Source organism: Anticarsia gemmatalis, chromosome 29 (genome assembly GCF_050436995.1).
Source record: "Anticarsia gemmatalis isolate Benzon Research Colony breed Stoneville strain chromosome 29, ilAntGemm2 primary, whole genome shotgun sequence".
Lineage (NCBI taxonomy): Eukaryota > Metazoa > Arthropoda > Insecta > Lepidoptera > Erebidae > Anticarsia > Anticarsia gemmatalis.
In genome coordinates this window covers 3,978,302-4,005,259 of record NC_134773.1, presented here as the reverse complement: position 1 = coordinate 4,005,259, position 26,958 = coordinate 3,978,302, and the positions used below count along the sequence as shown (strand labels likewise).

The window sequence follows — 26,958 nt, the reverse complement described above, 5'->3', positions numbered from 1 at the left end:
ATGCCGAGTTTCTCCGTGCTTCGGAAGGCACGTTAAGTTATGGATCCCGGCTGTTATCTTCAAAGATCTTTGTCAGTCGTTAACCGCGGCCGGTAGTCAGAAGTTTGTGTTAGAACCCAGGTAACTGGGTAATGGATGTCCGATAGACAGTCGCTCCATGTTAAATACTATGTTTAAGACGGCTTCCAGTCTCACCAGATGCAGCTGAATACAAGTATTCTACATGGTGCGACCAAAAGCACATAAATAAAACGCCAGAATAATAGTATAATAATTTTAGTATATTTTTATATTAACTAATAATTACGTAATAGAATTTATTTTAACTTCAATGATAAATAGTTTTTACATCATGGAGGACGATTATTGCACAATAAATAACTTTATAACATATTTTTGTTAATTTAGTTGACTAATATCGCTATACTCGGGAAATTACACTTACTCACTGCGCCCATAGTCAATCGCGCTCACTGGTGGGTAAACGATCTGTGGGTTAAGCAACTTTTAGCGCGGACATTCCATAGATGGATGACCGCATAGTGGTATTTGAACTGAGTCAAGTGTCTTTGTGCTTCGAAGGGCACGTTAAAAGTCGGTACTGGTTGTTGTCAACTAAGATAATAGTCGTTAAGTCACGTCAAATGCCTTTTCGGGCTGCTTGAACAACTTTGAGACTTTCTTGACTGGAGTCGCCGCTGCGATTTTCTTTCAAGCTGGTTAATAGCTAAACGATATTGCTCTATACGGCCCCTGCATTTCTAAAGGACTTCAAAAAAAGGAGGTGGTTCTCAATTAACCGATATTTTGAACATGTTTCTACATTAAATTAGTCAACTAAATAAACAACCTGGCACTCCTCAGCGATGATTAAATAATAAATTTTAAATATTTTAACATTATCAACTAACAATAATATATATGTATTTATTTACAATATTACGTATAATATTTGATTTATATTACAAAATATACAAACAACTTGAACTGTACAGTTTTACTTATAAAATGAAATAGGCAGAGATGATTTCTACGCGCCATTTAACATTTTGTGTCTGAATTTAGCAACAAGCCGCTGAGCGGAAGACGAAACATAAAAACCGATAAGTGAGAATTAGTATTGGGTTCAAATATTTAATATCGATTTAATTGTATTTTTAGTACTTATATATGTTGTTATAGCGCTAGCGTAAATGTTAGTCCTATGTAATAGGATGCCTTTTGCCATATACCGAGCACGTTACCACACTCCGGGCTATGTAGAAATAATCTAAACAAATAAGAAAAAAACATAATATATACTTTGCCCGACCGAACCGAAGACTTTTACATAAACCACGGCAAAGAAGCAATCTACGTCGCTTGTATTTATATTTCATCTTTTACACAGCGGCTCGTAGCTATTTTCAGTAACATAAAATTTAAATAACGCTTACTATATCTTATTATTTTTTATTTTATATGTACAATGCGTGTGCGTATATTGTTATAGAACATAATATCTTTTTGCATCTTAGAATTATCTCACTGCTTAGTCTCCTATAAGGAGTTAGGCCTTTATTTACTGGTAAAAACATTATTTATATAACTATCGCGGCTTGTACACTTATATTTACCTTATAAACACATAATTTGTGTAAAATGCAATAGCCCGATTCAAAATTATTCAAGTTCCTGTTAGTACCGGCGTACACAGCTAGATGGCGCTGCTGTTTACGTAAATATTTTTTTTATAAAATGCTCATTACTGTCCCACCGCTGGGCAAGGGTCTTCTCCCGGAATGAATATAGTTAGGCTTTGAGTCCACCACGCTGACCAAGTTAGGACTTAACTTCAAGAACTGTTTAAGAACTCAGACATGCAAGGTTTCATCACGATGTTTTCCTTCACCGTTATAACAAGTGATCATTCCTTTCTTCTTAGCCAGTTAACTGTGTTGTGGAGGTCCGATAGGCAGTCGCTCCATGTATAATACTGGTATCTTCATAGCTGCATCCATTGAGACTGGAAGCCGACTCCAACATAGTTGGAAGAAAGGCTAAGCAGATTGATTTGTTTTATTGTCCCACTTCTGGGCAAGGTTCTCCTTCATTTAGTGAGGTGTAAGGCCTTGAATAATCTGGCCAAGTTAAACATATTCTAAATAGAATGCAAAGGTTGTACAACTCGCTCATCCAAATCAAATTTCCTTTCATGCACTTTCAAGTGACCTTTTAAAGTACACTTCTGAGTAAACGCTCTACCACAAACAGGACAAACAAATCTTTTATCATTATTATGTATTCGTAAATGCTCTCTCAAAGTCTTTTTCCTCTGATAAGACTTCTGACAAACCGGACAAGTATGAATCCGTTCCCCGTCATGCTTAATCATATGCATTTTCAAAGCATTTTTAGTATAAAAAGCTAAATCACATTTGTCACATTTATGATTGCGTTCATTCAAATGATCTCTCCGGACATGACTTGAGAGATGTCCAGGAGTTATATATGACTGAGGGCAAGCATTACACTTATATCGCTTTAATTCTTCATTGTGGACTTCTGCTAAGTGCTTCTGCCTCGCATAGAAAGAAGTAAGAGAAATATTGCATCTTTTACAAGCATATCTTACTCCAGACTTATGTTCTTTCGACACATGATTCTCTCTCTTAGTGACACGGTCGAAGACTTGAGAACAATACCTGCAAGGGAAGCTTCCGACCTCATGTGTCCTCATATGACCTCTTAAACGTGCTTTAGACGCGAAAGCTTTGCCACAATTCTCGCAAATATAATTAGGATAGTGAACATTCATATGTGTGTTTAAACTAACATAATTTAAAAACGTTTTTTTACATACCGGACAGTCAAGTTGATCCTTTTCGAGTTTGAAAGGTAAATTATTCCATTTTCTGTTAGAATATTTCAATCGTGTACAGTTTTCAATATGTTGTTTCAGTTCCTCATAATTCGAAACATCTGTAGTACAAATCTTACATCTCAATTTTGTACCGATCTTGTAAAACCGTTGTGAGTTTGAAAACATCATTTTTCTGAATGCTATCTGTATATTTGATTTATTGTGGTCTATAATATGGGATTTAATATCATCTAAATTTGTTGATTTTTCAGGACAAATGGAGCATGCGAAAGTTCTATTTTTCTTTATTTTAAAAGGGAATAAGCCTGTTTCCAACATGGCTTCTGCTTCTTGCAAGTCAATGCCTTTTTTGACAGAGTATTTTGATAATTTCTTTGAAACAGTCTTGCTTCTAGTTTTACGAGTCGTTTCTTCTTGATCTTTTTCTTTCTTGATTACGCTTTTGAATTCTGTGAAAGAAGAATATGGATTTGAGTTATAGTTTAAACTGGCTAAAGACCCTCACTGAGTAAAAAGAGTGCGGGAGAACCGCACTAAGAATTGCTCTTGTGTGCCGGGGACGTTTACAAACATATAAACAATGGACAGAAAGCACAACCAGACCCGAAACAATTATTTGTGGATAGCACAAAAAAATTTTCCGTGTGGGAATCGAACCCACGCCCTCTCGACGCAATGGTATCAGTCTATCAGAGTGGTGACCACTAGTTTGATGATAGTTAAATAGTTTGATATCATGCGGAAAAAATGTCCCCCTATTGGATATTCGGCAGCCAGTTTCAGCGAAACGGCTTTCGTTTTACTCTCAATGCTTAATTACACTCTTTGTAGGATTCTATACCATCACTCTCATAGCTCAATACGGATAAGCAACTCGACAATCTGAGAATTTCAAGGCTAAAACTCAGGTATACATTTTTAATCAGACCCAGGATTTGACAGTAACCAACACAGCAATCACTGAGAATTTCCTGACACAAACTCAGGAACAAATTTGGCCAGGGATTCGAACCCGAGACCTCCATGCAGCAGTTGCATACACTACCGACCGCGCCACAGAGGCAGTTACAGGATAAATGATCTATTATCATAAAATAGCATTTAAATATAATCACCTTTATCTGAATCATCATCATCATCATCCATATCATCAATATGGAAGTCATCATCTAGGTCCAGCTCCTCAGGGTCTTCTTTCTTCACCTCTTCCACTGACAGCTTTTCATCCTCTGAAAATTTACAAGTTTGTTTGTTTATTTCTAACTAAATCCAGACTTGGCCAGTGTAGTGGACTCAAGGGTTAACCCCTCCCTCATTCCAGGAGGTGACCCTAGCCCTGCAGTGGGACAATACTGGGTATTTTTTTTTTTTATGATAATAAATGCTTTATACTACTACAGGCCGTGTGCAATGTGCTCACTTCGTCATAATCAAAAGATTCATAGTAATGTGACAATGTGTAGTGAGTGAGAGACACAGATATAATGACAAAAGAGCTACAAATTCAAAACACTTTTCATTATTAAAAATTTCATTGTTGGGTTTTTAAAAAAGCCGGCCTGGTACGAGTGGGACTCGCGCGCAAGGTTCCGTAACATAAACGAAAAAAAACACGTTGATTGTATGGGGACCCCCTTTATACAATATTTTTTTAATTTTCAGCATTTGTTGTTATAGTGGCAATGGAAATACATCATTTGTGAAAATTTCAGCTTTCTAGCTATCACCGATTATGAGATATAGCTTGGAGACAGACAGACAGACAGCAGAGGCTTAGCAATAGGGTCCGGTCTAAAGACTAAAGTCATTTCTTCATTGCTTGTAGTGCGAAATTGATGGGAGTCTTTTTATAATATTATTTATTTATTTAAAACACACAAACATCTTACATTACAGTCACTAAGACTAATGCATTAGAGAAGTTACAATATATCATTCTTATTTGCTAATAGTATAACTTATTACACAATATATAGTTATTAAAATATACAGTTGAATAAAACAGTATAAACTTACTATTTTCCAACACAGTAGTCTCCAGAGTCTTGAGAGAAGTCTGTGCTAATTGTTTGAACTGCATACAGTCTCTTAACTTGCTGATACATGAGTTACATATCACTCTCTTTGTGTCTCCGAGCTTGAGGGTAGACATCTGAAATATAAAAAGTATATTATAAGATGTATGAATGTGAATGAGCCAAGAAAATGTAGGAATTGTTCTAAGTGGTATACTTTGGTATCTACCTACCTTTTATGGGATAATTTTGAGTATGTGTCATTGAAAAAAAATATAGGGATAGCAAGATGAACTCTTTGGTATCTGCCTACCGATTTGAGATGATTTTATGTATGTAAAAAGAATATTATAAATTACTGTACTATTAGTATATATATGGTTGACTACTAACCATATGATAGATAGATAGATAGATTAGTATATAAGGAGCCTTGAGTCCACTAAAACAACAAAGTAAACAAAAATAAAATTAATTTTGACTGAGTCCATCAAGGCTCTCTACATAAACAAAACTGTAACTAATTTGACTCATAAATATCCCACTGGTGGGAATATGCGTATTGTCGCCTATCAAAATGAGAAACAGCTTACATTTTGAGCCTACTATCCTACAAATGGACTTCATGAACTGTTTAAACTACTTTTTGGCAGCAAGCTTTCCAAAATACAATTTAATATAACTATTTACAAATTTATCAGATTACTGTACCACTGTATTATCTGTTAAGGGTATGAGAAGGCTTAGGTTATAAGTATACTGTGCCTAGTGCAAGAGTTTACATAAGTATCTTTAATAACTTTTTACCAATAACATGTTGAGTGTGAAACAGGGCCTTTTGTAAATGTCTAGCTTGTAGTACAGAAAAGTAAATGTTTATTAAACTAAAAAGTAAATTGAAAAAAACTTCAAATAAACACAATTTCTGTTCATTTTTGTTTCTTATAAGAATCTGATATTATTTATTTTCGTAACATACTAACAGAAACGGGATAAAGTTTTTAAGCATTCAAAACAGTTCTTCTACAAACAATAGACTAAGGAATTCATCTTACAGCCAGTAGTATACTACTTACGTCTATAGAGAAACACTTCATCAACATATCAGAATAAATTTCTGAGTTCCCATTGTGCTGATGGGATATGATCATACTCTTCACAGCTCCTTCTTCAAGACATAAATTACACATGCCTAGCAATGGCAGCATCTCCACCATTATCTCCGAATCCATCTTTAACTATTGCACTTTGTTTCTACTGATAAATAATTAGGTATTCATTGTAATTCAATGTTTTAAACACGATTTTTGTGATGATCGAAATCGTATAATTTGACAATTGACAGACATTAAAGTCGCATTCCAACCTCACTAACAACTTTGTATGTTTGTCTCTTTTTCACACGTGTAGATGTAAATGAAGCCTATCTCTTTTTACTTAATTTTCATGCTAAACAAGTAACTTTTGAAAGTGTCGAAACGTCAAGTTCTTGTTTGACAAGCTACGTTTTGTTTCTTCAAGTTTTTCTTACTATTCTGAAGAAACGACCCATTATTAGAAATTGAGTAGAATTCTACGAACGAGAATTTATTGCTTCTGTTAATCATACGAAACGTGGGAACTGCCTCCATTGTTGTTCTTCTATATGTCAATATTCTATTGAAGCTAATAAAATCGTAGAAATAAAACATAAATAGCTTTATTAACTCTCAAAATTCTAAATTAAAATATAAAAATAACTATCCTAGATACGATAAACATTTACTATTTTAATAAAACTTACAAAAAATAACTACAATCGACAACACGAACGTGATTATCATAAAAAGAGTGGGTCTGAAATCTCGTAAATTATTTTATGACGTTATAAAAAAAAAGATCAAGCAGCAAGCGCCATCTTTTATTCAGCCTTTTCTGTCTTTTCATTTGGCGGTGGCGGCTTTTTTCCTTTCATCAATTTCTTAGGCCTCTTTGTCCCAGATGTTCTTTTATAGTGTAATTCTTGAGGTATAGGCATTTGACCGCCGTAGTCGACACCTGGACCTGGTTTTAGACTGTTACGGAAGGTGGGCTTCGTGTGTAGAGACTCTGATGGTAGAAAGCGAATCCCGCAGTTGTAGAAATGGACGTCTCTGGAAAAGTTTATTTTTTGTACAAAGATCGGCTGTTTCTGTATTCTGATGGTGTACCTAATAATTATTCCTGGCCGAGATTTGGCTACGGCAATCAGTTTAATTGAAACTAACCAACTGTAAAGAGCTTCAAGTATAACTAGTAGCGCAATTCTCTACACTCCGTACTATCGAACAAGAGTTTAACATTTGAAAAATACTGCAAAAATAGTTCCTACGGTAGATACCCGTTAGTGGCGCTGATAAAAATTTCATACATAATTTCTCGATAGCTAGCCGGTTTTCGATAGTCGCCTGATTCTCTACATAGTAGTAGAGAATCAGGCTGCCGGAGTGATACAATTAATTATTTATTTTACTGAATTGACGAAGAACTGAGGCGAAACATTCAAAGCAGCAAAGTAGCCATGTTTTAAAACGTCAAACCTGTCATCAGGAAACTGGAAAGGCGAATAGACCTTCTTTTCTACATTCCTCTTGTACTCCGCCCACGCGCACTTGAGGTTCTCGTTACGGTCTAACGAGTAATGGCGCTTGTACACCATGTCGAACATGCCTTTCTCAAACATAGGGATCACGCGGAAATTCTCTGCTATCTGTTTTGATGTTGCTGGAGAAAAAAGGGGAGAAAGGAGTTGATAGTCTACATTAATAAAAGCTAAAAGAGTTAAGGAATAAAACTATCGTGATTTTTATTCATAATAATATAATGCAACGGGTTTTATGTGCGAAAAATAGAACGCGTTGGAAGTAGGGTTTACGAAAATTAAGTAGCTTTTTTAATTATGTGTATTAAAAAAGCTAAAGTTTCGACTTATGTTAGTCGGTAAATTGCATAACAATATGAGTTTAAAAGTTATTTCATCCTATAGTCATATACCAGGCAACAAACTACTGACTACCTAGGCTACTATTAAGAATAGTCTAATATTAAATTAGTAAAAGACCTATACCATTTTATCCCATCTGGAACTAAACCTAGGACGTCGTGATACTGCTAGGTACTATAATACTACCGATCGCGCTACTGTAGCAGTCTTTCTATATTATGTATGTATTTCTTCGTATATAACGTGTACCTAGTATCTACAAACTCTGCTTAGTATGAGCTCTGTACAAACCTTCGTCAACCGTATCATAATTAGGCTTTGTCCTTGGTGGGCACACCGTCTTTTTATTATCTCCTGCCGCTGCCATTCTGGAAGATATTCTTCTTCTTTACAAAGTAAAAAAAAAATGTATTATTTATTGATATTTCATCAGCGATACGTCATGTAATTTGATTGATATTATGACAGTGACATTTGTATAAAAAATATATTTTATCCTGGATGTTAATTTATCTATGTATGTACGTATTTAGAAGTATAAAAGTATGTTTATCAGTTATTTGGTTACCATAGTACAAGCTCTGCTTAGTTTGGAATCAGATGGCGGTGTGTGAGTTGTCCAAAGATATATTAAAAAGATATATAAAAAATATATATTTAAAAGATATATTTGTATTTTTTATTTATTTATTTAATAACAACATACTTAGGCTAATTAGGTCAGAAAGGTAATTTATGCGACTGATGATCACGAGGTATCAGCTTTGACTCCCTGGTTAGGTAAGTGATAATGGGCTTGTCTTATTTGTATTTCGCAATATTAGCCCAGATTTTTGCGATGTGCCCGGTAAATGGCAATAGGCTCGCCCCCTATTATATGGGACTAACATGGATAATGGCGAAACGTGGGTGTCCTGCATTCACCTAATCCTACCTTCGGGCCTAAGTACGAATCAAACCCAAGGCGGTTGGTATACCATAGATAAAATCATGAGGTTCTTACCCTAATCATAGACAAAAAATTAACAATTATTATTTTAAAATTCTTCTGTCATTAATCTGCCATATTTATATTTTTGTAAACGTTTTGTTGTATTATTTTTTTAGTATTTTTATTTATTAAAACGTTTATAATGGCATCAGCCTCAGGAAACCCTACCTATCCAAACTGCGCGCATATCAAACGAGAAGAACCTAATATGGTTATTACAGAAGGTAATTAACAAAATGAGAATAATATAATTAGCAAACGAATGTAGGAAAATGTAGTTATGAGAATTTAACTGCTCAGTAAAAACTTTCTAAAGACGCGCCTTTTTCTCATAAGGTTCGGCAGAGACCAATGAATGTCTGCTTTTTTTTCCTTTTTCTTTTTTTTAAAGAGCATTTTTTTCATCTCCCGCACTTGAACTGTTCTTGTGTGGCGGGAAAACAGCGAAATGTTATGTAATTTATGTAGGTACCTACGTATGTATATATAAATAGATAATACTATCCTTTTAAATTGCAGAATTTCTAACAAAAATCCAAGAAGCTGACGTGCTGCCTCTGTTCGAGAATGAGATCTTCACTGAATCCCGTAGACGCCACTATTCGCTACAAAACAATGAACTGCTCATCTGCAGGTGGAAGGAGTACTCGAACATGAAGGGCAGGGTCAAGACGCCCTTCCAGTTTCCTAGCTTTGAGTTAGTTGATGTTTTATTCTAGACTGCCTTTGTGGCGCGGTCGGTAGTAAGAGGTCTCGGGTTCGAAAACCCGGGTCGGGCCAAAGAAGTATTTTCTGAGTTTTCTGTAAAGAATTTTTCAAAACTTTCCCGGAGTTAGGGAGTTGAGTTCATAGACCTTTTGCCTCGGAGAGCACGAGTCGTCGTCGGTCCTGCGCCTGACCTTTCTCTGGTCGTGTCGGTTGTCCGTCCCACTAGGCTAAGAGAGAAAGAAATAGAGAGTGTACCTGTGTATTGTGATCACACGAAAAGTTTGCAGATTAATCATAGAGCTTTTGATTTTTTTCTAATTGATATTAGATTGGAGTTTGGTAGGTACTTTAAATAAAGTTTCTTCTATTCTTTCCCAGTGACTTCCACTTCAAGAACTATCAAATTGGTCACTACCCGAGCGAGTCGGGGCGCAACAAGCAGAACTGTCGCATGACCATGCATCCCGGGCCGGGCTACGACAAATACGGAGAGATACCCATACCTGATCACAACCATGTACGACGGAAGAGCAAGACAGGCGGGAAGAAAGCACAAGAATTAAAGAAATAGATAGGTAGGTATATATTAGGTCGGGGAAAAAGTCTGTGCGCATTACAGTATGTATGAACTTGTAATAAAATCTCTTTGGCTTCAATAACCACAAATGAGTACCTACACGGTTCATTAGGTTTATTTCAGTGGGCTCGTGAGGTACCCAAATATCGTTTTTTGTGTAGAGAAAAGATTTTATTACAAGTTCATACATACTATAATGCGAAAAGACTTTTTCCCCGACTTATTATTTTATATTTTGTAGATCAATTTATTGTTTAGATTTTAAATATATATTTTTAATAGATTTATTTTTATGTTTTTAAATGTATTTTTTTATAATTCCTTTTTTTTGTTAGACATTTCCTTTGTTAACTTTTTAAATAAATCTTTAGACTTTGGTATGTTTGAATAATTTTAATAATGTCATACTTAGCTAATAATCGCGTTAAAATATATGTCGCAATCTCTTTCATAGCAAATATACCTGTGTCTAAAATAAATACGACGATATTAGACTGTAGTAGTAGATTATTTATTTACTAGCTGACCCGCGCAACTTCGCTTGCGTCCAATAAGAGAGAATGGGTGAAAATTTTCCCCGTTTTTGTAACATTAATTACTGCTACTCTGCTCCTTTTGCTCGTAGCGTGATGATATATAGCCTATGTCCTTTCCTTTTATGTTATTATCAAAATATCTCCATACCAAATTTCATGCGAATTGGTTCAGTAGTTTAGGCGTGATTGAGTAGCAGACAGACAGACAGAGTTACTTTCGCATTTATAATATTAGTATAGATAGCAGTAGATTATTTATTTACTGCTATTTATTTATTTAAAGGAATGAAAATAAAGACCTTCGAAGAACATAAATCGTTTATTTTTTTACAATAAGTGTCTTGTAGTAACTTAATCAGAATCACAAAGGAATATTGCACATACAAGTTGTCTTCACACTCTGTCAGTCATTTCGATTGCTCTACCGATTGACTAGTTATAGTCGATATTCGATAGATATTACACCGATTAAACCATCTGTAGACGACCTCCGTGGTGTAGTGGTTAAGGTGGCTGGCACTACCAGCGCATGAGAGGTCATGGGTTCGATTCCCATACAACAAATATGGGATCTACAATACTTCTTCTTCTTGTCGTATGGTTAGTAGTCAACCTAGTGTCAAAGTTGTTCAAGCCACCCGACGGCCTTTGGCGTGGCTTAGGATCTACAATAGATTAGTTGTTTCGACTGTGGTTTTATATCGTGTCCGTAGTTTGTATGTTTGTAACAGTCCGCGCGACTTAAACTGAAATCTTGCATTTCTACCGATAACCCATAGATTGTTCAAAATACATGTCCGTGTTGTCGTTTCAAATGCCTTTTCCAAGAGTCTTTCGACTTAAATTTTGAGTCGCAATAACTACATGAAAAAGATCGAACATCATTATGTGTCTTTTCATGTCGCTTCTGATCGCATTTAGTGAAAAACCTCATGTTGCAAACAGAGCAGGGATGGTTACGTTCCCTTATATGAACCGAACGAACATGTGTACGAAGACCGGCTTCACAATAAAAAACTTTTTCACATTCAGAACAATTAAAAACCTGTCTTTTAACCCCATGCTTTTCAATCTTATGTTTCGCTAACAAATAAGTATATTTAAACACTTCCCCGCAAACATTACAATACCTCTTTTTATTAAAAACATTATGGACTCTTTGCAAATGTTGAACCTTTTTTGACAACGTCAAAAATTTGGCGGGACATAAACTACATTTTTGTTCTTTATGCATGCATTGTTTATGCATTCGTAAACTTATTCGATTGATGTAAGATAAGCCGCATATTTCACACACATTGTTTGCATAGTGAGAGTTCATATGCATCGATAATCGGGAAAAAGTATTGAATTTTAAACTGCATATAACACATTTTATTTCTTCCAACAATTTGTAAGGGATTAAAAAGTGATTGGTGTTTGGAAATGAAAAATCGTGATTCTTTTTTAAATGGTTAACTAATTCTTGCAAGTCTGGAATCTTTTCCATACATTTGTTGCATTGTAGATTTGATATTTCGGCATTTTTGTAAGAAAGTCCTCGCCATTTATTTACTCTGTTTGTCAGTAAAGTCACATTAGTATGTGTTATCGAATGTTCTCGTAACTTCGATACTTCTAAAAAGGTAGTTTTGCACATAACGCAACCGAATTTAGTTTTTAATGAGCGAAATAGACATAGGTTTGAGTTCTGTATTAGTTTAATGGTGTTTTCGCGAGCACTTATTTCCGTTTGGGATATTGAAGGCAATTCTTGTGTTGTTTTCTTTTGTTTAGCTGAAAGAGAAGAAAATAAATTTAGAGAAACAGAGAGTATTGTTTAAAAATACGTCATCTAGATGGCGGCACCAATACACACTAATCTACCGATCGCAGTTCGAACTATTCATAGTTTAATCAACATTTATAGATTACCAAACAATATTTAGTGAAGTAAATAATTTAGTACATCGATCGGCCGATCCTCGACAGTATTATCGACTAATCGATTGATTACACAAACACGTTAGCATACGAATCTACCGATCGTCGATCATTTCATCATCGTTAAATTAAATAGTGTAACAAAAAAATCGTCGGCTACTTATAGTTCACGCTCAACGTGATTTGGGAGATGTTCAATAGATGAAAACAGTTGACAATCGACTACAATAGTGTAAAACTCCGTCGTACATACATACCTGATATATTTTTTAATGTTTTTATTTTATTAATTCTTGATTTTCTGCATAAAGAATCTTCTTTTGATTTGATTTTATTTTCTTTGCTTGATACTTTTGTAGGTGTAGTTGACTGTTGAGGTTTTCTAGTAAGTTTATTCTTTTTAGATTCCAATTTTATGACTAATAGTTCATCTGAAACAAAAAGGAATAAGTTATATTTAAAACTGATTGATTGCCTGTGTAACTAGAACTGTATCTGACTACTGATCATGCGGTCTCATGTTTGACTTCTGGGTTGGGCAAAGTACTATATAGGTGTTTTCTAATTTCAGAGTTTTGTAAAATGCTCAGTCAATTGTAATATTACATGGGACTAATATTGTTAATATCAGAATGTGAGTGTATTTTGTTACAACAAGCGTGATAAATTATGTTACTATATTTGTAATTAAATTAGGTATTCAAGCCCAAAAATTACATTCCTCCCACAAACTGGTTGCCTAATATATTACAATAATTTCATAAAAAATTAAAAACTATAGCACAATTCTTTGTGTGTCTGTATAATATAACATTTAAGAGCTATTAATATAACATATAGCACTAACCTTTCTCACTACTCTTATTGTTCAACTCAAAATCCTTCTCAATTTCCCGATCACTTGCTTGTTCAAATTCTTCCACTTCTATCTTTATATCTACAGGTGTAAGACTGTTTAAAGTATCCTGTGTATTAAGCACTTGTTGTTTAAATAATGTTGCCTCTCGTAATTTATGTATGCATGCCTCGCATATGAGGTTTTGGTCAGAGTTTGTTATCTGAAATTAAAATATAATTAGGTAACTGTATATATGGTCTTTCTTTTATTTAGAGTTCTCAGGTTTTATTCCCGGGTCGGGCATATTATGAACAATATTCCAGAGTTATATTTTTTTATATTTATATCAGCTTAGCCATTCTTCCAAGCTATGTTGGAGTCGGCTTCCAGTCTCACCGGATGCAGCTGAATACCAGTGTTTTACATGGAGCGACTGCCTATCTGACCTCTGCAACCCAGTTACCTGGGATAACACGATATCCTTCGGTAAGACTGGTTGTCAGACTTTCAAGCTTCTGACTACTGTTAACGACTGTCAAAGATCTTCGAAAATGACAGCCGGGACCCACAATTTAACGTGCCTTCCGAAACACGGAGGAACTCGATATGAATACCCATGGTCACCCATCCACAAATCAACCTCGGCAAGCATGGCTTAACTTCAGAGATCGATCCGCGCGGCTGTTGTTAACTAAGCCACGAGCTCCTCATATTTTTTTATATTTAACTAGCTGACCCGCGCAACTTCGCTTGCGTCACATAAGAGAGAATGGTGAAACATTTTTTACTCGTACTCCGCTCCTATTGGTCGTAGCGTGATGATATATAGCCTATAACCTTCCTCAATAAATGGGCTATCTAACACTGAAAGAATTTTTCAAATCGGATCAGTAGTTCCTGAGATTAGCGCGTTCAAACAAACAAACAAACAAACAAACAAACAAACTCTTCAGCTTTATTATATTAGTATAGATTTACTTATTAAGTTTAGTGTTAGTCTACTTCCACGCAGTATTTTTTATGTAGCTTAGTGGCACTAGCTTTATGCGTAATTCTGCCAATAACACCGTACTAAATAAAATAAAAAAAAGAATATATAAAAAAAAATAAGTCGCATTTATTCGACTGCTAAGGTATCATGTTGAAACAAAAGACACACACATCTTAAGAGAAGCTAAATTAGATTAGACAATAAAGTTCCCAGTCTCAGTGTAGGTAATATATGTAACATATAAATACATTTTAAATTCTAAGTAAACGAAGTCAAAGATTTCATACATTGATATTAAAAGTTTGCAACAACATTTCGCTGTAAATTTCTTTCCTATCGCCATTGTAGTATTCAGTACAGATAGTTTTATAACACTGCTTTGTTAAACAACACGAACATAATCGGTTTTCATTCATATTAGAGTTTATTTGTGAAATAATTGCGATATCCGACTGTGTTATTTGTTTTTTTAACACTAATTTTGACAATTGAATGTTGACATTTTGACGCGTTTGGTTACTGCATTATAGTACTTTGTATATAATAAGGAAATTAGATTAATAGATTAATGAATTTAGTGCATATAGATATAATTTCAGAATAATGTACTGTCTGGCCTAATAACTGCATTAAAATTCAAGCACTTGGTAAGACTGGCTAAGTGTTATATTTTTGCTAGCGCCATCTTTTATCGAGAAGATGAGCTATCTGTGGCTGAATGATTTGTTTCTGAAATGAGATTATATCCCGCGGTAAAAAGTATCTCTTTGACACTCTCATGTTCGTATGGGTCTAAAAAACTGCATCAAATAAACTATTATAGTCAATGCGTAGTCCTGTTACAGTTATGACGTGAAAATTCGGTAAACAAATATTCATATAATTCTAATTCATCACACTTTTCAACAATACTAGTTACTTGAAACAACTTGCAAAATTCACTACTATAAAGAATTACTTTAAACATACGCAACACTCATTTAACTACTATTAGTTTGAAAAAAGGACGTGATATTATGTACGTAGTTTGCAAAGATATTGTATTCGATCCAAACAAATGTTGGATTGGGTGAAAGGGCACCATTTTAAGGACCTCAAAGTGAGTTCTTTTTTTATGAACAACTTAGGACGTCGTGATTGCGATTGCCAACAGAAACTACTAAAAATCAAAATAAAAGACAGTTTTGTGTAAATATTTTTAAAATTTATTTATTTACAAATTACATTAATATACTAGTGCTAGCGACCAGTGAAATATTTTTACAAAAACACTTAAGTACCAACAAAGTTCTTTAAATAACTATTCTTTAAACAATAGTATAAAACAAGTACAAAATAAATAAAATTTTGCTTAGCTCCCATTATAATTACAGAGCTAAAGCTAAGCTTCTGAGGTATTTATCGGTAGTTTATCTATTCAATAGCGTTTAAACTCATATAAAAAAAACGCTATTGAATAGATAAACTACCGCTAATTGTACCTCAGAAACCGGGGGTAAAGCCGTCACCGACGATACGTACAAACTAGTTATGTTTCAATCACATTTATACATGTTGTTATACATAACCGTCGGTTACAAGTACTTGAAGTGTTTTAGCAAAAGTATTCACAAGCTGTCATATAGTACGCGTTACTTTTGAGTCTCTGATAATGTCAGGTCAGGGAAAAAGTCTTTTCGCATTATAGTATGTATGAACTTGTAATAAAATCTTTTCTCTACACAAAAATGCTCGATATTTGGGTACCTCACGAGCTCACTGAAAGAAACCTAATGAACCGTGTACTCATTTGTGATTCTTGAAGCCAAAGAGATTTTATTACAAGTTCTTACATACTATAATGCGAAAAGACTTTTTCCCCGACCTAATATAATAAATACAGTAGACGTATACGCGGAGTGCGTGTGACGGAGACGTAACAACGACGTTTCGTTCCCTCACACGCACTGTTTGTATAAAGTCAACCTGGGTAACTTTGAATCATTTGGGTAACATTGACAGTGGGAATTTGAACTAGTTTCGATTATTTTTTCATATGAAACCAACACAATTGATAAAAGTTTGCAAAACTAAAATAAACCTAGTTCATATTCCCACTGTCAATTTACCCAAATTATTCAAAATATTTTTGTTTCGTCTTCTGCACGGGTGTCTTGTTGCTATATTCACTAAGTTAAATCACGTACGCTATAAAATTATTCTAATATAATTATAAAATTAATAAATATAATACTTGCAATATAAAATTGTTTTATTTTATTTATTTACATATTACACCGTCACAATATTACATGAATTAATTGCACTATAATCTTTTACTCATTTAAGTTTCTTATAAAGTAACTGTTAAATACTTTTTACACTCCTTTTCTGATTTATATCAACAAAAATTTCATTTATGAGTACGAGTATCTATTCTGAGTCTGGTTTTAAATGTATCTATATAAATATGTATTTAGAAGTATACAAGTTGTGTTATTTAAGCGGTCACCTCGCCGCAACAACCGTAGCGCCGCGTGTGGTGGGTTCGAATCCCACCCGGGACAAATCTTTGTGTGATGAGCACGAGTATTTGTTCTGAGCTTGGATGTTAATGTATCTATATAAGTATGTATTTAGAAGTATATAAGTATGTTTATCAGTTATTTGGTTACCATAGTACAAGCTCTGCTTAGTTTGGAATCAAATGACCGTGTGTGAGTTGTCCGATGATATTTATTTATTTATTTATTTATTACTGTTATTCAACAAAAAGCTCGGATTAGTTTGTAATCAGATGACCGTGTGTGAGTTATACAAATATATGTATTTATTCTTCATTGTTTGCTACATCAACGATTCATATTATAAAATAAAGTTCCTGTTCGTCATCTATCTGCTTGCGATAAACTCAAATGTACCGATTCGATTTTCATGCTGTTTTCTCTAATTAAAAGAAGCAGAATTATTTTCGAAAAAGTTCATATATATTTGTGAGTAAGTCGTAAATTAACGTTTAAAACCGGGCGAAGTCGGGACAAGCCGTCTAAGTCTACCCATACTCGGGATGCTGGCTCTTCATGTGTCCCTTGAGGCTGCAGTTCTGTATAAAGGCTTGTGCACACACGTGGCAGCGGTAGCGGCGGTCGTTCGTGTGTATCCGCATGTGGTCCTTCAGCGTCTTCAGCCGAGGGTAGCATTTATCACACACTTTACATTTAAAATTACGCTCTCCCGTATGAGTCGGCATGTGGTTGTTTAAAGCGAAACGGGTGAAGAATTTCTGGCCGCAGCATTGACATTCGTACCTGAAAGAAAGATAAATATTATATTTTGAAACGCTCATAGCCAGTTGCGCTTACCGGTCGGTAAACGATCTGTAGATTAAGCAACCCTTGGCGCGGTCATTCTATAGATGGGTGACCGCATAGTGTGATTTGAACTGTGCGTCTCCGTGCTTCGGAGGGCACAGGTCCGCTAGTAGAAAATAAATATTAAGCAAAAAAGAAAACGCCTTCCCATCTAAATGAATTTTAATTAAATACATACGTTTTCTGGTCTCTGTCTACCCCTGTGGGAAGAAGGTGTGAATTTATATATGTATGTATGTATGTATGTATGTACGTACGTACCTATAGTCTTTGAGGTGTTCTTTTCGTTTATGTATAGTGAGTATCCTTCTGGAATCGAACACACGATCACACATGTCGCACGGAAAACTTAGAGGCTCTTCACCATGCACCTGTAAAGAGAAAATTTATTTGCATGCAAAGTTTCCTTCATGGTAATAACAAGTGATCATTATTTCTAATACACACATCACTTGGAAAAGTATTCGTGTGTTGCCGCGGGTTGGAACCGTTAGCGTGGGGGGTGCATTCTTAGGCTAACACTGCTCTTTTTCATTATATTATAATAAGTGAGCACGTGTCGCCGTCGGTCCTGCGCCTGACCTCTCACTGGTCGTGTCGGTTATCCGTCCCACCAAACTATGAGAGTGATGGAATAGAGAGTACCTGTGTATTGTACACACTTGTACACTATAAATAAATTGTTATATAGCAAATGGCTACACAGTTGGCCGGTTTCATTGAATTTGGCTGTCGTACCCGAATATCGGCAGGACATTATTATATACTAGCTGACCCGCGCAACTTCGCTTGCGTCACCTAAGAGAATGGGTCAAAATTTTCCTCATTTTTGTAACGTTTTTCGTTGCTGCTCCGCTCCTAATGACCGTAGCGTAATGTTATATAGCCTATAGCCTTCCTCGATAAATGGGCTATCTAACACTGAAAGAATGTTTCAAATCGGACCAGTAGCTCTTGAGATTAGCGCGTTCAAACAAACAAACAAACAAACAAACTCTTCAGCTTTATAATATTAGTATAGATTAGTAATGATTATATTTACCTCAACAAGATGTTTTAATTTCTGCGGATAAGACATAAGTTTGACATCACACTTGGGACAGTACACGCGGCCTCGCTTACGATGTACCCGGTCTACGTGCAAGTCGTGGTTGTACTGCGCCTGGAAACATACAAACATACATATATACGTCAAATTTTAACTTTTAAACTCTCGCGTTACATGTTTAATGTATAATAGAATACGGGAATTAACGCGAACACGCATTTTACCTTAAAATGCCTAACGTTTCGGCGCAGGTTGCACTCGCCGTGGTCGCAGGCTGAACACCTCAGCCTATTAATGCATGTTCGCGTTAATTTCCCTATTCTATTATACACTAGCTGACCCGCGCAACTTCGCCTCCGTCACATAGGAGCGTAAAAATTTTCCCCGTATTTGTAACATGTTTTACTCGTACTCTATTGGTGGTAGCGTGATGAAATATAGCCTAAAGCCTTCCTCGATAAATGGACTATCTAACACTGAAAGAATTTTTCAAATCGGACCAGTAGTTCCTGAGATTAGCGCGTTCAAACAAACAAACAATCAAACAAACAAACTCTTCAGCTTTATAATATTAGTATAGAATGTATAGATTAAATACGTCATATATTTTATGTGTAGTTTTGTAGCTCGTAATTCACGCCATCTATCAGGGAGTAGCGGAAACGAAATATAAAATTTAATTGTGGCTAACATTCCTAAATATTTATCCCAATCTCCACGTAATATAAAATAAATAAGCAAACAGCACTTGGTCATTTTTGCTTGAGATTACGATCTAGGAATTGAACCTGAGACTTTGTTGCAAACAGTCATCAGTCAGTATTAGTCAAATAAGTACGGAGGTAAGGCGGACTGGTAGTTTAGTGATAATAAAGGTGTTATGAAGTCATTTTGTCTTATTTATAAAATACTAGCTGACCCGCGCAATTTCGCTTGCGTCCAATAAGAGAGAATGAGTGAAATTTTTCCCCGTTTTTGTAACATTAATTACTGGTACTCTGCTCCTTTTGGTCGTAGCGTGATGATATATAGCCTATGTCCTTCCTCGGGTATCAAAATATCTCCATACCAAATTTCATGCGAATTGGTTCAGTAGTTTAGGCGTGATTGAGTAGCAGACAGACAGACAGAGTTACTTTCGCATTTATAATATTAGTATGGAAGTATGGAATAGTATGGATTGTTACCTTAAAAACTTTCCCGCAGGTGGCGCAAGGATACTCGCCAACTTCATGTCGTTGTTGATGCATCACAAATCTAGCGTGGTCTACGAAACCTGAAATACATCAACAATATAAGTATGTATGTATATATTTCCTAGCTCGTGGCTTAGTTTACAACAGCCGCACGGATCGATCTCTGAGGTTAAGCTACGCTTGCCGAGGTTTTTCCGTGGATGGGTGACCATCTTATACATATCGAGTTCCTCCGTGTTTCGGAAGGCACGTTAAATTGTGGGTCCCGGCTGTCATTTTCGAAGATCTTTGACAGTCGTTAACAGTAGTCAGAAGCTTGAAAGTCTGACGACCAGTCTTACCGAAGGGTATCGTGTTAATACCTAAGTGACTGTGTTGTGGAGGTCAGATAGGTAGTCGCTCCATGTAAAACGCTGGTATTCAGCTGCATCCGGTGAGACTGGAAGCCGACTCCAACATAGTTTGGAACAAAGGCTAAGCGAATATATATATATGTATATATTTCCTAGTAATCGCAGCATTCTAAGATTTTAAATGTTAATTTATACATATACAACTACAACTATGTAAAACTTACTAATTATAGTAATTATTAAACTAATACAATGAAAAATAGCCATTAACAATGTTAGTGCCATGTAAATAAAGGTCGTATTGCCGTGTAACGATCACGTTACATCTGAACTACTCTAGAAAAATATTCTAGAAATAAATAAAAAAAACAGTACTTGTGCCGACTCGAGAATCGAACCCGAATCCTCATGATCATTCATCATCATCAGTCGCATGTACCACCGACCGCGCCACAGAAGCAGTTATATACATGGTGTGGCGTAAATAATGGATAATCCTTTACCAGCGGATGGGGGACCACCCGACTCATCTAAAAATTAAAATTTATCTCTGGCATAAGGGCTCTGGCCATTTTGGGTGTTTTTAAGAAAGCGATTTACGCTCGTACTGGCCAAAATTTCAAAAACTATGATACTTATGCTAGAGATAAATATTAAATTTTAGATGAGTCGGGTGGTCGCCTATCTGCTGGTAAAGGATTATCCATTATTTACGACACACCCTGTATAAGTTAATGTGTAAATAAAATACCACTTACCCAGTCCACAAGTTTCACAAACATAGTTACTAAAATGTTCATTCATATGCTTATTTAAAGCATGAAAATAAGGAAATATAACACCACAAATAGCACATTTCAACCCATCCTGGGTCAATTTAAATGGCAACACTGAATCTTTATAATCAAAATAATACTTTTTATTGTGAACACTAGTGATGTGAGTGCGAAAATCGTCTAAATTATCGATTTTTGCTGCACATAATCTACAATCGATTCTTGTTAAATCGACCTTTATCATGCTTCGATGTTCAGTCACTTTGAATTTCTTGGGATGATGGGACGTTATTGTATGGTCTCTTAAAAGTATAGGGTCTGAGAACAGCTCGCCGCAGTAGTAACATAGCAAGTGGTTGTGCCTGCATTTGAAAGGGCAAACGTATGAAAATTCCACTATAGTTAGTATATTAGTTTCTTTCATGTAACTGGGGTCTTTTTCTCGCATTTTCTGCTGAAGGGTTGACATTTGGAGGTCTGTAAAAGAAAAAAAAACATCTTTATACATTTTTTTTATTTGTTTTTGTTTTTAAAAAGACAACTCCCGCACTAAGAATATTGCTCTTGTGTCACGGGGACTTTTACAAACATACAAACAACGGACACAAAGCACAACCAGACCCGAAACAATTATTTGTGGACCGCACAAATAATTGCTGCGTGTGGGAATCGAACCCACGACCTCCCGATGCAGTGGTATCGGCGTGGTGACCTAAACACACCGCGCCACGGAGGCAGTCAAGATACATGTTACATACATACATAAAATCACGCCTTTCTCATAGGGGTAGGCAGATACCAAAGGACGCCATTTGGTATATCCTTACAAACTTCAATTGCTTCATTCACTTCCATACAAGTTGTCATCTATATCCATACTTTTTTTTAACTAACCCATTGCAGGACACGGGTCTCCTCCCAAGCGAGGGGCAGGGGTTAGGCCTTGAGTCCACCACGCTGGCCAAGTGCGGGTTGGGGACTTTGCAAGCCCTCAATAAATGTGTTAAACAAATTTTTGGCATGCAAGGTTTCCAACGGATTTTGATGCAGTTTTTTTAATAGATAGAGTGGTTTAAGAAATAGGTTTATGCGCAAAAATTATAAACGGTTTTTTTGTAAAAAAAAAATTTAATGCGGAGGAGCCGGGACTGGCCGCTAGTAAATAATATACTATACTCGGGCCATTTCAAACGTGCTCACTGCGTCATGTCATTATATCGTAGTCTCTCGCTCACTACACATTGTCACATTACTATGATTCTTTTGATTATGACGTAGTTCCCTTGTTTGTAGCGGCCTAATTACAGAAAAAGTTAATTTATTCATACCATTCTTCACCGGCGCGTTCCAATTCCCAGGTGTTAGAGATTGCTTTCCTTCTTTAGTTGCCGACCGCCATGCCGGTTTACGAACTTTTTCAGCGAAATCTGTAAAAAAATATGTAAATAAATATATTTGTGCAACACATGTTCATCTAATTACAAACTAAGCAGAGCTTGTACTGTAACCAGACAACTGAAAAATATATTTTAGATGAATTAAAAAGATGACTAACAATGTTAATGGCGAAACGTGGATGTAATTAATTTAAATTGTTTCCTCTGTAATTTTCTTCAAAATGTAGTAGTTGAGTTTGTAAAGATTGTTGCAAGTGGCGTTCTTAGGTCTCTGTCTAACCTTATAGGAAAAAGGCGATATATTATGTATAGCTGACCCGCGCAACTTCGCTTGCGTCACATAAGAGAGAATGCGTCAAAATTTTCCTCGTTTTTGTAACTATTGGTAGTAGCGTGATGATAGCCTATAACCTTCCTCGATAAATGGGCTATCTAACACTGAAAGAATTTTTCAAATCGGACCGGTAGTTCCTGAGATTAGCGCGTTCAAACAAACAAACAAACTATTCAGCTTTATAATAAATAATATATAATATTAGTATAGATGTATGCATATCAGTTGTCTGGTTACAGTACAAGCTCTATGTAGTTTGTTATCATTATGTAAGCCACGTCAAAGGCCTACGGGCGGCTTGAACAACTTTGACACTAGGTTGACCACTAACCATACAATAAGAAGTATTTGTAAGTAAAACTTACTTTTCCTAGTCATTCTTATTTGTGAGGCTAAACTAGCTGCAGCTCGGCTTTTACCTTCTAATCTCTTTTTAACTATAGGTTTAGTGGCTGGTTTGTCAGTAGGCGGCTTTAGAGGCAAGTCGTCGTTGGAGTTCGAGTCCTGGTTGAGGTCCGGTTTTAAGTCGTCTTCTGTAAAAGACAATTGAGAATTATAGATTTTGTTAATCATTTTTATTTTGTAGAGACTAGACGAGAACGAGGCTCTGCTTAGGTAAATTGCGAAAGTCTGGCTGTTTGTCTATTCTAGAACTAAACCGCTTAACCGATTTTGATCAAAATTTTGTATGATGTTTGAAGATCTGGGATCAAACATAGCTATACCATTTATAAAAAAAACAGTCCTTAAATGGGTTACTGTCGGGGTTTATTTCAAAGAAATTTCGAAGCTCTCAAGCACTTTGATTGACCCGGGAATATAACTTGAATTTCTACTCGAGGATTGTTCGTGAAGCGATCGAAATCAAGAAACATTCAAATTTCAATCGGGAAGACGGCTTCAAATTATCCGCGACGTGGAATCCAGTGATTACTGTTACAAAACCTCGCTATGTTTCGCAATCGGTTAGCTCACAGAATAGGGACACGGTTAGTGTAGTGTGTGGTGGCGGTTGGAAAAATCAAAATATGAGGGTGGGATAGGGAGCTATGGACATTCGTCCGCCTCATATACATGAAGTCCTGTCATCGCTGCTCCAGTCAGCCTGCGACCACGGCGAGTGCAACCTGCGCCGAAACGTTAGTCATTTTAAGGTAAAATGCGTGTTCGCGTTAATTGCCGTATTCTATTATACATTAAACATGCAACGCGAGAGTTTAAAAGTTATGAGTTACCTGGTACATCAGGGAGAGGCTCTCCAGCATCATGATCATCGGCCTCCATCTCCAAAGGTTCCGTCTTCACTATCTCCACTTGTACAAAGTGGTTCTTAGTTTGACCCAACGCGTCTACCGATTCTGATGTAGATATTACTGTTTCTGAAATAAATTAATTTTCAACTGCACGTTTGGCGCAGTGGTTTAAACGGTCACCTCGCCGCAACAACCGTAGCGCCGCGTGTGGTGGGTTCGAATCCCACCCGGGACAAATCTTTTTGTGATGAGCACGAATATTTGTTCTGAGCCTGGATGTTAATTTATCTATATAAGTATGTATTTAGAAGTATATAAGTATGTTTATCAGTTATTTGGTTACCATAGTACAAGCTTTGCTTAGTCTGGAATCAAATGACCGTGTATGAGTTGTCCAACAATATTTATTTATTTATCGTAATGTATGTGTGGTGAGTGGTTAACCGCCGTGGCGTATTTGTACGGTTTACAAATAATTGTTTCGGGTCTGGTTGTACTTAGTGTCCGTTGTTTGTATGTTTGTAAGTCCCCGCGACACAAGAGCAATTCTTAGTGCGGGAGTTGTCTTTAAAAAAAATTAAAAAGTTATTCAAGCCGAATGGCCTTTGACATGGCTTAACGACTGTTATCTTAATTGACAACAACTGGGAACGACTTTTTACGTGTTCTCCGAAGAACGTTCAATTCAAGTACCACTAAGTCGCCCATCTATGGAATGACGGCGAAAAGGGTTGCTTAACCCACAGATTGTTTATGATGAGTGAATATTAGTACAATCATGGGGTGAAAAAAGGTACATACCCAGTTGTCCCCTCTAACACTGTCCCCTGGGGTGACAACTGGGAATTAAAGTAGGAAGAAAATTCCCAGCTGCCCCCTTTTTTTATGGGGAAATGCGTTATGCATGCCCTGCGACCTGGGTGGAGTGCAGGGTTATGTGGGATTCTCCTACCAGAAGGGCAGGCATACACCACTAAAACCCCACAAGAGCTGTCACTCTGGGGTAACAGCATAGAGGGGACCGCTGGGAATGATATTGAAAAAAAATGCAGTACTTACTATCCTCACAAGAAGCATCATAAATCTTCATTTGTATGAAAGCCTCCTCACACCTGAGTACTTGTCGCCGGAAACTCAAAGCATCTCGTATACGGGTCACGCATGTCGCGCAAATCAGACGCTCAGTCATCGCTCCGTCTAAGTTTGACATCTGTGAAAATTATATGAATTATATACGTTATTTATTGTGTGGACATAAATAGAAACCCCAGGAGGATATGCCCTAGAAAGAGATACATGGATCCCATCAGCAATGTCTTGAAAAAATGTCAGATGCTTAGTACTCTTAACAAGATTTATAGATGCGAATGAGGCAAGGGAAGTTTGCATAGATTTTAACCATTGGCATTCTTTGGTGTCTGACTACCCCTATGGTGAAATGGTGTGATTTATTGCACCTGTGTATTTTCAACACACAGGAAAAGCTAATGTATTTCCAGTAGATATTGAAACTCCGTCAATAATAAATTTAATTCAATTTACAACCTGATACAAATTAATAAAATAGAAGTGTACAAAATTATTAACATTGGCCATACATGTTTTCGGATACAGAAATAATATAATAAATGTTTTTCATTTCTAAAACAGAGTAGCTAATTTGATAACAACTGTCCAATCCAATTAATACATTAGAATCACTTTTTCTAATTAGATTAGCCCATAAAGTTGAATAACTTATTTAACGTAGTTTACACGTATTAATGTGCTACTTTTTAAGGTTTTATGTAGAATTAAACAGATACTTATGTAGATAAACTAAACTTTGAATTTAAAACACAAAATTATGAAAATGTTACGACTCGAACGTAACAATTTTGAACCAGTATGAAAACACACCCAGGACCAATATTTTCAAGAAATATACGCTCAATACTTACTAATAGCCCGTAGCAATCCATTATCATATCAGTATAAACCTCTTTTTGTCCCAAACTCTCATATTCAATGTTTATAACCCGACATTTCTTCATATTCCCGCAGCAACGACATAAACCAGGATCGAAAATCGGTCCTTTGGACTTACTGCTACTCATTTTTGCCTCGGTTTGCGCCGCCATTGTTGTAAAATGTAATAATCCTGTATTTGATCACATTTTAAACGAGTTTTTAAGTAATATTTGTTGATAAAACAAGTATATTGTATCGAATCGCATTCACTAAAGCTGACTGACAATGTTTGACAAATTGACATCAATCAAATGCCAAACTTGAATGTTGCTATGTCGTAAATTTCAATTGTTACTATTTGTAATATTAAATGGTAGATTATCAGATGATTGTATGCTATTTCAGGATTCTAATATTACAATATTAGTTCCATGTATACTATACTTTGTGCTACTATTGAGAAATATGTTAATATGTAGAAAGACTAGGAGTATTGTGATCGACCTGAAAATTGATTCCGTGACCTCATGATGAACAATCGAATGCAGTACAGACCACACCACAGAGGCAGCCTATTATTATGTTGTATTTGTGTAATATAAGTGTGGTCTAATGTCTGATAACTCTAAATCTATACTAATATTATAAAGCTGAAGAGTTTGTTTGTTTGAACGAGCTAATCTCAGGAAATAGTGGTCCGATTTGAAAAATTATTTCAGCGTTAGATAGCTCATTTATCGAGGAAGGCTATAGGCTAGGTATATATCATCACGCTACGATCAATGGGAGCAGAGTACCAGTAAAAAATGTCACAAAAATGGAGAAAATTTTGACGCATTCTCTCTTATGAGACGCAAGCGAAGTTGCGCGGCTCAGCTAGTAAGCAATATAATAACA

General features: G+C 35.9%; 5 protein-coding genes across 7 annotated transcripts; 1 reads left to right on the top strand and 4 right to left on the bottom strand.

Moving 5' to 3' along the window:
• Nucleotides 1-260: 260 nt before the first annotated feature.
• Nucleotides 261-6,213, bottom strand: LOC142984958 (uncharacterized). The gene is made up of 4 exons (XM_076132859.1): nucleotides 5,955-6,213; nucleotides 4,880-5,015; nucleotides 3,979-4,092; nucleotides 261-3,312 (listed from the first exon to the last, which is right to left on the bottom strand). Exons 1-4 carry the CDS (start codon nucleotides 6,108-6,110, stop codon nucleotides 2,141-2,143), a joined length of 1,578 nt encoding a protein of 525 aa, XP_075988974.1. The 5' UTR covers nucleotides 6,111-6,213; the 3' UTR covers nucleotides 261-2,140.
• A 348-nt stretch (nucleotides 6,214-6,561) lies between these two features.
• LOC142984960 (uncharacterized) lies at nucleotides 6,562-8,293 on the bottom strand. The gene is made up of 3 exons (XM_076132861.1): nucleotides 8,132-8,293; nucleotides 7,437-7,620; nucleotides 6,562-7,010 (listed from the first exon to the last, which is right to left on the bottom strand). The coding sequence occupies exons 1-3, from the start codon at nucleotides 8,205-8,207 to the stop codon at nucleotides 6,779-6,781; spliced, it is 492 nt and encodes a 163-aa protein (XP_075988976.1). The 5' UTR covers nucleotides 8,208-8,293; the 3' UTR covers nucleotides 6,562-6,778.
• A 680-nt stretch (nucleotides 8,294-8,973) lies between these two features.
• On the top strand, nucleotides 8,974-10,140 carry LOC142985000 (uncharacterized). The gene is made up of 3 exons (XM_076132910.1): nucleotides 8,974-9,055; nucleotides 9,351-9,528; nucleotides 9,918-10,140. The coding sequence occupies exons 1-3, from the start codon at nucleotides 8,974-8,976 to the stop codon at nucleotides 10,108-10,110; spliced, it is 453 nt and encodes a 150-aa protein (XP_075989025.1). The 3' UTR covers nucleotides 10,111-10,140.
• Nucleotides 10,141-10,965: 825 nt separating this feature from the next.
• Nucleotides 10,966-15,286, bottom strand: LOC142984959 (uncharacterized). Its single transcript, XM_076132860.1, has 4 exons — nucleotides 14,692-15,286; nucleotides 13,423-13,633; nucleotides 12,833-13,006; nucleotides 10,966-12,428 (listed from the first exon to the last, which is right to left on the bottom strand). The coding sequence occupies exons 1-4, from the start codon at nucleotides 14,818-14,820 to the stop codon at nucleotides 11,437-11,439; spliced, it is 1,506 nt and encodes a 501-aa protein (XP_075988975.1). The 5' UTR covers nucleotides 14,821-15,286; the 3' UTR covers nucleotides 10,966-11,436.
• Nucleotides 15,287-16,645: 1,359 nt separating this feature from the next.
• On the bottom strand, nucleotides 16,646-26,358 carry LOC142984956 (uncharacterized). Of its 3 annotated transcripts, none has more exons than XM_076132854.1 (10): nucleotides 26,052-26,358; nucleotides 25,171-25,321; nucleotides 24,094-24,237; nucleotides 23,224-23,391; nucleotides 22,456-22,554; nucleotides 21,110-21,604; nucleotides 19,990-20,078; nucleotides 18,797-18,916; nucleotides 18,016-18,125; nucleotides 16,646-17,691 (listed from the first exon to the last, which is right to left on the bottom strand). In XM_076132854.1, the coding sequence occupies exons 1-10, from the start codon at nucleotides 26,229-26,231 to the stop codon at nucleotides 17,436-17,438; spliced, it is 1,812 nt and encodes a 603-aa protein (XP_075988969.1). In that variant the 5' UTR covers nucleotides 26,232-26,358; the 3' UTR covers nucleotides 16,646-17,435. The 3 variants fall into 3 exon arrangements, with proteins under 3 accessions (XP_075988969.1, XP_075988970.1, XP_075988971.1); XM_076132855.1 differs by having other exon boundaries at nucleotides 24,094-24,231; XM_076132856.1 differs by lacking the exons at nucleotides 23,224-23,391; nucleotides 24,094-24,237.
• Between the last annotated feature and the right edge of the window lie 600 nt (nucleotides 26,359-26,958).

Coding starts and splice junctions, on each gene's coding strand:
- LOC142985000 (XM_076132910.1), top strand. CDS start 8,974: ATGGCATCAGCCTCAGGAAACCCTACCTATCCAAACTGCGCGCATATC. Junction 9,056..9,350: donor TAATATGGTTATTACAGAAG/GTAATTAACAAA, acceptor TTTAAATTGCAG/AATTTCTAACAAAAATCCAA. Junction 9,529..9,917: donor TTCCAGTTTCCTAGCTTTGA/GTTAGTTGATGT, acceptor ATTCTTTCCCAG/TGACTTCCACTTCAAGAACT.
- LOC142984959 (XM_076132860.1), bottom strand. CDS start 14,820: ATGAATGAAAACCGATTATGTTCGTGTTGTTTAACAAAGCAGTGTTAT. Junction 13,634..14,691: donor TGCAAACTTTTAATATCAAT/GTATGAAATCTT, acceptor TTTTAATTTCAG/ATAACAAACTCTGACCAAAA. Junction 13,007..13,422: donor CAATAAGAGTAGTGAGAAAG/GTTAGTGCTATA, acceptor TTTTTGTTTCAG/ATGAACTATTAGTCATAAAA.
- LOC142984958 (XM_076132859.1), bottom strand. CDS start 6,110: ATGGATTCGGAGATAATGGTGGAGATGCTGCCATTGCTAGGCATGTGT. Junction 5,016..5,954: donor TGAAGTGTTTCTCTATAGAC/GTAAGTAGTATA, acceptor TTTATATTTCAG/ATGTCTACCCTCAAGCTCGG. Junction 4,093..4,879: donor GACTACTGTGTTGGAAAATA/GTAAGTTTATAC, acceptor GTAAATTTTCAG/AGGATGAAAAGCTGTCAGTG.
- LOC142984956 (XM_076132854.1), bottom strand. CDS start 26,231: ATGGCGGCGCAAACCGAGGCAAAAATGAGTAGCAGTAAGTCCAAAGGA. Junction 24,238..25,170: donor TGATGCTTCTTGTGAGGATA/GTAAGTACTGCA, acceptor AATTTATTTCAG/AAACAGTAATATCTACATCA. Junction 21,605..22,455: donor GAACGCGCCGGTGAAGAATG/GTATGAATAAAT, acceptor TTTCTTTTACAG/ACCTCCAAATGTCAACCCTT.
- LOC142984960 (XM_076132861.1), bottom strand. CDS start 8,207: ATGGCAGCGGCAGGAGATAATAAAAAGACGGTGTGCCCACCAAGGACA. Junction 7,621..8,131: donor TTATGATACGGTTGACGAAG/GTTTGTACAGAG, acceptor TTTTTTCTCCAG/CAACATCAAAACAGATAGCA. Junction 7,011..7,436: donor TTCCAGTTTCCTGATGACAG/GTTTGACGTTTT, acceptor AAACTTTTCCAG/AGACGTCCATTTCTACAACT.